The sequence below is a fragment of the Temnothorax curvispinosus genome, unplaced genomic scaffold, assembly GCF_003070985.1.
Source record: "Temnothorax curvispinosus isolate PA1 unplaced genomic scaffold, ASM307098v1 QBEX01014123.1, whole genome shotgun sequence".
Classification (NCBI taxonomy): domain Eukaryota; kingdom Metazoa; phylum Arthropoda; class Insecta; order Hymenoptera; family Formicidae; genus Temnothorax; species Temnothorax curvispinosus.
Genome location: NW_020223903.1, coordinates 56,467 through 66,947, shown reverse-complemented (window position 1 = coordinate 66,947; position 10,481 = coordinate 56,467). Strand labels below are relative to the sequence as shown.

The 10,481-nt window shown below is 42.1% G+C and overlaps 1 protein-coding gene across 1 annotated transcript; it reads left to right on the top strand.

Moving 5' to 3' along the window:
- Positions 1-1,573: 1,573 nt before the first annotated feature.
- Positions 1,574-9,144, top strand: LOC112464352 (protein groucho-like; the record flags this gene model as incomplete). The annotated part of the gene is made up of 7 exons (XM_025031296.1): positions 1,574-1,627; positions 2,025-2,216; positions 3,053-3,268; positions 3,726-3,793; positions 3,899-4,177; positions 4,576-5,179; positions 5,526-9,144. Coding segments are annotated over 7 exons (1,521 nt in total), but the record flags the coding sequence as incomplete, so codon positions are not given.
- Between the last annotated feature and the right edge of the window lie 1,337 nt (positions 9,145-10,481).

Sequence of the window (10,481 nt, the reverse complement as noted above, 5' to 3'; positions counted from 1 at the left end):
CCCGGTTAATGTCGCGCGGCCCATTTAACGCGTTTCTTCTCGGAAATCCGCCGGGCTATCTTTGTTAAAAAGTACTTTCCGATTATCTCGTCCGGATATCTGCTTTCGTGTCCTTTCTGTCGGTCCTCCGAGGGTCGAATCAAACGCGTTCTCATTTTCCCCAGCGCAAGATTTATCTTTTGCCACCAAATAAAACTAAAACACGACCGAACATCTTGGTACAATTCTCAAATATTAGTGATTAAGTCTAAGAGAAGTCTATTTGTCTTGTTTCTTTTACCTAGATGCAACGGTACTCGCTGCAAAAGATATCCAAGGGCAGATTCGGAGATGTGTTTAAGAAAAAAAAGGAAGAAAATACTTATGGGCGTTTTACGTTACTTTTAATTACTCCGAGCTTCTTATTAATCCATGATTTCAATTTTTCTGAAAATCGTGCGGACAACTTTCTGCCGTGCGGCAGCAGTCGAATATAATTTATGCATGCGCTGGGACGTCGGATAAGATCACGTTAGGCGGCCGTTGGCGGTAGTTAGCGGGAGAAATTTTTTAAATACCCGCCAGAGAGGTGAATTACTTAAAACGCTCGCGCGACGCGCACAGGTGGTTTCGTGCGTTCGTATGCGACGCACCCGCACATTGCAATCTCGCGTGGCACCGTCGCACACATAGGTAACATACGTACGGAGATGCACGGTGCATCGATGGGGCGTTATATACGCTCTGCGATAATATTACGTCATTAGGCGGGCAATGCTACTATCGCGTGCCCTGCTTTGAGCTCGTTATGCACCACGTTCTGAGAGGACGGTGGGAGCGGGGAGGGCGCGGGGCCGCCGCTCTTGCGGCCAAGTGAAAGATAACCGATAAGTAGTGTTACGAGATAAATGCCACATAAATTAGCCATACGCGATATACGTGTACGCTACGCCGACGTATAGCACGGACGCAAAATTGCGGGGACGGTAACGGGCTTGTTATAGATATAGCTCGGTATAAGATAAACGTTGTACATAACACGATAGCCCGCAAATTGTTTCGCGAATGATAAAATGTACAGGTATAATTGCGATTAGATAATGCTTTCTTCCTAATTACTCGCACGCCGCGCAACCAAATTGGATTCAAAGTACATAGTCCGAAGTATCCGATCGACAAAATTAAGGAATTAAGAAAACGCGATTCTTTTCGAGTATTTTAATTTTCAATATCAAATCATCTCAGTTAATTTTGTTCGTAATCGTCTTAACTGCGAGTTGAATTACGCATTCACGGGCTCCACGTCGATACACCGTGCGGCAAAGCTTATTGCCTCCAGGCGTTCGCGCCGTTAATTTATTGTTCGAGCACAATCGGAGCATCGCGTGAGCGAGGCACCAAGATTAATAATGCATCTCTCGGAGGGTGCGTCCGCCAGTAGGACGCGCGAGAATATGGGTCGAGTTGCTCGTCTACTTGGATGGGAGGTGCATCAAAAGCTCGTTGATGCACTCGGCTCGGTAGACTGGCCGACTGCTCACGTGGAGCGCGTCTCGTTATCATCATCTAACATGCGTCATTTCGAACTTTTCAGGAGAGCGACGCTGAGAAAAGCGACCAGGACCTGGTTGTCGACGTGGCGAACGAGGTAAGAGACTATCATTAAAAAAAGCGTCGTAAATTTTTTAGACGAATAATTACATACATATATCTGTATACTTTATCTACACGCAATTATAAATTATCTTTTGTAATTATCGTGCAATTTTTAAACTTTACACTTGTTCAATGTGTCAAAGCTTGTGTTAAAATTAACATTGACGGGAGAAACGACGCGAAATCATTTTGATTCCAGCTTCTACTCTTGGAAAGTAAAAAGATTTTTGTATTGAGAAACAAGAGAAGAAAAAAAGTTTCGCGGATGAAAGATATACATTGCCGAGATCTAAAAGACTCGTGCTGTCGCATGCTTAACACTTAAGTACGATATTGCGTGTGTGTGTGTGTTCGCTTAACGAATTCCTGATATTTGCGTATCGCGAAAGGAGGCGTCGTCGCCGCACGCGAACGGGGAGCACTCGGACCCACGTGAAAACGGCACCCTGGAGAAGCTGGGCGCACCGGGCCACGTTGGCGGACCGGTATCCGGCGCGGGCTCGGCATCCGTTAAGGACAGGCCGCCGTCGCGCAGCGGCAGCTCCTCCGCCCGTAGTACACCGTCTCTGAAAAGTAAAGATGTAAGATCTCGCGGAGAGTAAGCTTATTCGGCGCTGCGACCCGGCCCAATCGTGACTCTGTCGCCCATACATATACCGGAATACCCTCTCGCGAACGTAAAAGTCGAGCTTTTTTTACTTACGTGATACTTAGGATCGTCAGACGTTCCTCTTTCCTCTTTTAAATTGTCGTTTTGAACAAAAAAAAAAAGAAGTGTCAAATTTATATACTCGTATATACGCAAGAATCTGTAATCTGAAAATGAGGTATATATATATTGCGTTAAACGAAGAAAACTCGCTTGAATGAAGTTATTTGTATAGTTCAACCAAGAAGAGAAGGTTGAAATAAAAAGTTTTAATTCTTATAAGAAGATTATAGATTCTTGCGTATATATAAGTCTTGACACTTCTTTTCTGTGTGCTCATTTATTTTCAAGCGTAGAGTAGTGACAGAGAGACGAATGATATTATACGTTACAAAACTGTGCGACTGTTAAAATAATCGTGAAAGCATCCTCGGTTGGGCGCAAAGAATTCGTTGTAAGCGCAATTTCTACGCAGCTCTTAACGTCTGACGACTCTAACGATATCGTAACATCTCCGCGACATGCACCGGCGACAACACAGAGCGCATTTTCTTTTTCACTCACTCGATCGATCGTCTTCGAGGCAGCGGCTCTCTGCCGCCGCGTGCGAAACGAAACGGAGGGAATGATATACATATATATATATATATATATATATATATATCCGCGTATTTTCAATCGCGGCTGACAATCGGTCGGCAGCTTAGTACGATTGCGACACAGTGAGCGTCTGCAAAAAAGTGGGTGCAAACACCGTGCGTTCGCCAGGTCGACAAGCCGGGTACACCTGTGGCGGCGGCGAGGGGCTCGCGCAGTTGTACGCCAACTATGGGCGGCATCCCTGGGTCCTTGGCGCGGGTCTATCATCCGCCATCGTCGCAGCAAACGCCACCGCAGGGTTATCAGGGCTTGCCATCCCGCGGCAATGAGCCGCCGCAGTCGCCCTCGCCATACAGCAACTTGCCATACGCGCGGCCCTCCATGGTGATTCATGACCCCGTATAACACCTTAGTCCTTACGTTACCACGCTTTCATTAATTAACTGATATACTTTTATGCGACTGAAAAAAGAAAAAAGAAAAGATAATAATACGAATTGATTTTGGACGCAACCGCTTAATTCATTTCGACCTTAGAGAAGGACTTCTGCAAACGGTATATTGTTCTCCTTGATTGTCTTCCGTAGATACTGTAAACCTCTCTAGATCAAATCCGATGAAATTTAACGGGAGCGAATGATCGGAAAGGTCAAAACTGGCAGAGGTCCTCTTAGGGTTGAAAGCGCGATCAGTCTCGTGCAAGAACTACCGAAATCGACGATGACCGTTTTTTCCTAAGGCCATTTATTTCGCACTTTGTACTAAACGAACGCGTCTTTAATTTTTTTTTTTTCCTCGTCTCTGCGCGTCACGATACTGAGCGCGACCGTCTCTTCCGCAGATCGGTTTCGACGGTCACATGAGGATACCCGCGAGTAACGGACTGAACAACATCGCAGGTGGCAAACCGTACGTAATTACAGTTTATGCGAAGTCGTCTAAGATCTTTCTAAAAGCCGTTCTCATCTACATTGCGATAAGAACGCGTTAAACACTCGTGTTTATTTCGCGCAGGGCGTACTCCTACCATATGAACGGCGAGGGCCAGCTGCAGCCCGTACCATTCCCCACGGACGCTCTGGTAGGACCGGGTATCCCGCGTCACGCACGTCAGATTAACACCCTGACGCACGGCGAGGTGGTCTGCGCCGTTACGATCTCGAATCCGACCAAGTACGTCTACACCGGCGGCAAGGGTTGCGTCAAGGTCTGGGACATCGGCCAAAGTGTCGGCAGCGCCAGCGTGAAACCAGTTTCGCAGCTGGACTGTTTGCAACGTGACAATTACATTAGGTAAGAGCGATTTCAACTCCGCGCTATTACGTCCAAACGACTCGTTGGACCCTGGATATTCTCGCGACGAGGCTCGCGTGCGCGATTTGATCTGATAAAATAGGTAGCGAATAAAGTCATGTTTCTTCTGGTAGTGACCGAAGTAATTTTATTTAAAGGAAAAAAGACGAGACCGTTGTTGGAAGTTATTGCATACCCAAGTAGCACATGTTGGTTTTTTTATGGTTTCCTAAGCAGTTATAAAACATCAGATACGTTTAGGAGAAACATATGTAAGACATGTATGGATCCTCGCGTGCTACCTGGGTAGGTTATATTAATTAGAAATAAGTTTTTTAACCGCAAAGCTAAATTAAGCGGGAGACGTTCGGCGAAATTGACATCTTCGACCTTTCCAGGTCCGTGAAGCTTCTGCCTGACGGGAGGACCCTGATAGTCGGCGGGGAGGCCAGTCAACTGAGCATCTGGGACCTAGCGAGTCCCACGCCCAGAATTAAAGCGGAGTTGACCTCGTCGGCGCCCGCGTGCTACGCCCTGGCGATTTCGCCGGACTCGAAGGTCTGCTTCAGTTGCTGCAGCGACGGCAATATCGCCGTGTGGGACCTGCAGAATCAGACGTTGGTCAGGCAGTTCCAGGGTCACACGGACGGCGCGTCCTGCATCGACATCTCCGCCGACGGGTCGAAACTCTGGACCGGCGGCCTCGACAACACCGTGCGCTCCTGGGACCTCCGCGAGGGCCGGCAGCTGCAGCAGCACGATTTCACCTCGCAGATATTCTCCCTCGGTTACTGCCCCACCGGCGAGTGGCTGGCCGTCGGGATGGAGAACTCGAACGTCGAGGTGCTCCACGCCACCAAGTCCGACAAGTACCAGCTGCATCTGCACGACTCCTGCGTGCTCTCGCTGCGTTTCGCCTCCTGCGGCAAGTGGTTCGTCTCGACCGGCAAGGACAATCTGCTGAACGCGTGGCGTACGCCGTACGGTGCTTCAATATTTCAGGCAAGTAAAAAAAAGAAACGTGTACTGATTAACGGGATAATTTATATTCTCTGCATGTCTGGATTCTCATCTTTATTTAACCTGAGTCGCATTCTAAAACTTAGCGTTCACGAAACATGCATATGTACAGAATATAATATTCACTTTCTTTTGAGTCAAACTACTTTTTTTCTTCTCGTTTATTTTTTTCTTTTTTTTTCTTCTGGATTCCGAATTTTTTTAATTCGATTAAAAGTAAACAGATTCTTAAAAGAGATTCCTCCCTTTTTTTCGAAACGGCTAAACAGTTTAATTGAATAGCGTTCTCGTATTGATAAGTTTTCTAATATTTTGTTGAATTTTACAGTCCAAGGAGTCGTCGTCGGTGCTGAGCTGCGACATTTCCGCGGACGACAAGTACATTGTGACCGGATCCGGCGACAAGAAGGCCACTGTATACGAAGTGATTTACTAAGCCTATTCCTAATAAAAGAAAGAGACTTGCCTTTCCTCCTTTAACAATGTTAAAATAATGAACTTCGTTAATGTGTATTCTACATCCTCTCGCGAGAGAGGAAGGCGCGAGGAGCTGCCGCGAAGTGGGGAAAACTCTCGGCGGCCTTAGAGCCCGTGTGACTGATAAATGTGTACATATACGCGAATCTGTATTGTAACGGAATTACAAATAGAGGAGTGAAAAATCGATATGTGTGCGCGCGTGTTCATGAATGAGCGGGATCAGCGATGTATATTAATCACGCACGTGCGCGTCCCGATTTCGCGAGTGCGCGTCCCGATTCTCCGCCAATTACGCGGTATATACCTGCGCGCGGACTTCTTGTTTGTCGCCGGTATACAACGAGCGTATACGCGTTGACGATGGAACGGCGTTCCATCCAACCGGAGCGATTCGCATACGCACTAAAGTAAACGAGAAGAGCCTTCGCAAACGGTGATGTTAGATATACAGGGTGATTCTTGATTGCACGCCGGTACCTCCAGGAAACAAGTTTAGAATTCAGAACAGGGAATTTATTTATCTTCTAAATTGTAATAAATTTTTTTAAATATAATTTTTAACGCTAAAAAGATATTTATGTAATACACGCTAAATTCTTATGACGACTCGATGTTTATTATCTACATATTACGATTTTGTGCATATTAAATGTTTGGACACAGCTATGTCTAGACATTTTCATTATTTTAGTCCTTAAATAAGTTATAACGCGAATTAAAATCAAAGAATCAAAGATAAAAATATTTTTCTTGTATTATATTTTTATCTTTGATTTGAATTAGTGTTATACTTATTTAAAACTTAAAGTGATAAAGGTGTCCCCAGACATAGGTCTTAAGTGTCCCGGCGTTGGTACATTTACCTTACGGTTTTGAAAAATACCGTAGCACGTGAAGCGGAAGGCGGACACTTTTCGAGCACTTTCACTAATGCGTACATCTTTTTTATTATTTTGGACCTTAGATCTCTAATGTATCAACGAACAATTAAGATTCACCTTATATATGATCTTGTAGTTACGTAAATGTAGGATTATAACGCGCCTAAAATGGACGGCCGATAAAGTGGTAAGGCATCAACTTGGTAGATCCGGCCTACTCACCGAAAAATCGCATTACGCTTTTTAGTAAACAAATATGTGATCGTCGAGACATCATTTCGAATTTCTGTAACCGCTGTATCTTCAAACGAATTGTATATTTCCTTCCTATTACCCTGCTGAACGTATAAAGATACGGAGAAGTCTAAGAGATGTTTAAGTAGCATTAAAAAAATGCAAGGCGTCTTCTGTGCGTTTTTTTAAAGGCTTGATTGGCACCAACTTTCATTATTGAAGTATACGTTATTGACCTAAAGCTATGAATGATCGCGCAGATCGTTAGATTCGTGACTCTGTTCCGGTAATCTTTACTTTCGACGAAGAAAAATTACGCTATATCCAGCAGTAATTTGTCGTGCAACGCTGAGCGAGACACGGATGGCACATCGGACTTCGAGCCGTCTCCTGATCCTGTCGGTGTCAGTATCAATGTCACGATCGCCCGTCGCTGTTTGAAATAGCTCGTGGCATAAAAAACTAGTTTATGAACGAATACCTTTTTTGCATCGTAAATATAGTGCGATACCTACGTGTAATAATCGAATTTCTACGTGATATAGCGCGTATGCGTGGCGACGAATGGCAAATAATGACGAATCCCTGTACAGAATCCTTGTACATATTCGACGATTGTGATTAACGATTATAACGAGACGCACGGTGTACGTCGCTGTACGGCGTACACCCGGACTCTTTAAATATACCTAATGTAAAGTACAATCCCCCGTGCACACAATCGAAACAAAACTATTTCTCTACTTTAATTAGGGTGACACTCGACACGCGGAGATCAATAGAAACGGAGCAGCTTCGTCGCGACGTTTAATATTAGTTAAATATCGACTAATTATCCTTTAATAAATCGACGTTGCGCAGAACTGAAATCACGATGTCTTTATGTTAAAGAAAAAAAAACTGATTAATCTATGATAATTGAGACGTTTAGTCCGATTGTAAAATATAATAAAAAGCAATTTCGTAAAATTTCTGCTTTCGATTGATCTTCGCCCAAAAATTAGCCGAATGAAATTCTCGACAGGCAGACGAGCGCGAATTGCAATGCACATTACCGAGATGAATAAATTCGTGAAATTACACGGCCCTTTTTTGTGTTCTTGACGTACATTAAGACCGAATGAAACTTTGAGAAGAAAGAAGATGGTTATATGATGTACTTTATTTGAGCTTGGTCGAGAATGAAAATGATTCTCGCGGTTCTCGTCTCGCTGGCGAATACAATGACGAATTGAAAGGTTTTGATTAATGCATCACATGTAGAGAAAAGATATGTCATGTAACTAACGATGACGTATCCGCAAATTTCTTGAGGAAATAAATAAGGATCTATTCCATTTTTCCCCGTCGCATTTTTAGCAATAATAATATGTGACAAATTTTAATACTATGATTTTCTTTATTGTCTCGCATCGAGTTGGATTTTCCCCAATTTTTATCTCTCTCTTTCTCTCTCAGTGTGTGACAAAAGAAAATAAAATCGTTTTCGCAATGAATTTTACGCGCCTTCTTGGAACGTACCGTCGGAATTCGCATGACGAATCCGGTCACTCTGCACAATAGGATACAACGCAAGCGGCAATTATACCCGAGTTAGGGGTCATCGCGAGTGAAATATTGTTCATTGGCAAACAGAGATCGCCACGTTTATCTGTTTGATAAAATAAGCGTTATAGCTCGCGAAATAGCAATTACAATTAAAACGGGGCAAAGAGAGAAAGTATATATTAGCACTACCGCTATTGCAGCGAGATAATTTATTATTAATAACGATGCCTATGTATATATCTTAAAGGAGATGGAGGAGAATCGAGAGAAGGAGAAAGTGTAAGTACAAGATATCACAAGTTTGCTTCCGATAATTTTCGATGTATTTACATTTTACGTGTAATCCGTGTGTACAAGATCGTTAAAAACATTAAATGTTTATACTCGCGTTATGATAATCTATCCATGTATTTACATGTTCTTCCGTGTGTACAAGATCGTTAAAAACATTAATTGTTTACAGGCTTGCTTTCCTTTCTTTTTATTTTCTCGCAGACTACCGCATGCCCCATATTCCGCGCTCTCTCTCTCTCTCTTTCTCTCGGATTAATTTTCTTTTTTTAAATATTCTTTGTCGTATCGCCGTTGCTTATATATACAAGTAGAAAAATTCTAGTAACGTCATTATCGTTACGCGCCAGGGATTATGTGCATCCATCCTTCATACAAATCGTTCGTATGAATTTAGATACGCTTCGAGTTTTTCTCTTTTTTTTTATCCGATCAGCGATACAATCTCATACTTTCGAGATAAAATCAAGATCGAGAGTGTGGAGGCATAAAGGGTGCTGAAAACTATATATATATATATATATATATATATCTCGCGTATAGATGTTTTGCAAGTTCGCTGATCGCATCACATACACTATAATGTCTCATACATGCATACATACACATATTCTCATCACGTTTTATATATATCTCACATATGTGTGTATAAATATATACACAATCAGAAGATGCATAATGCAATCAACTTTTGGATTAATTGATTTTACAGGAAATGTACATTATAAGTAAATGATACTCTCCGCACTTCGTTTTCGAGACTTAGGTTTACAAGGATGCTCTCTTTCTTTCCTTCTTTTTTCCTCTCGTGGAAGGTACTGTAGTTTCAGATTTTTTAACATTTCAGAGAAACACGTGTGTCTCGCATGCAGTATGATAATGAAACGGCAAACGATTCAGTATGGAAAATTATTCGAATATTTTTAAGAGAATTGAATACTTGTACAGTGATGAGACCGTCTTGCCGTGTCTGCATTCGATCGTTATCATCGCGAATCAATTTCATCTTATATATCTATCTACAAATATAAGGATGTAAAAAGATATACAAAAGTAAAATACAAATCATATTACGTCACAATTTATAATCGTAAATTTTTAAATTATTCTAGTAAAATTTGAAACAAAAAAGAAAGAATTTATTTAAAGCTAACATTGAATCGCTCTGATTATTTTAAAGTTAACAACCTTCCGTCATGCAGCACATTATAAAAAGTATCCCTGCGTCTCTTGAGAATAATTGTGCTCATTAAGCGCAATTGAGAAACTGAATACATTTGGTCGTAAAACTGTACGCTTCTCACCGGAATGCAACATACGCGTATTACGTCTCGACGTTCCGGCAGAAGGTCCTTAATTCTAGAAAAGGAAAAGCTAATAACTCATTCGAATTGCGTTCGGAGTTACGGCAACGAATACGTCCAATCGCGGTAATTACTTTGACCAAAAGTTTCATAAAGATAAGGAAAATGTAACCGTATATTTAGACAATAGATAAAAATCCGTTATAATAATATTTAAAAAGAAGTAAAGTGCAAAAGGGATATATTACGTTACTATACCCCTTGCAATGTTGCCAGATTCTGTTTTTTCGGTTTCATGTAAAATTCTTCACTTGTGAAGAAAACAATCATATTAAGGCTTCCATTTCTTCTTCACAGCCATATAAATTGTAATGTCAGAAGCAAGAAACTTGAATGTAAATCCTTTTATTATAATGTATATGTCTACATATTTCTTATGTACATATGGAGGGGTAAAAACCATAGTGGTGTAAGTCAGACTTTTTAAAATATTTTCTCATGTGCATAGATGCAATCTGTACAATATATAAATTGCATCTATCCACA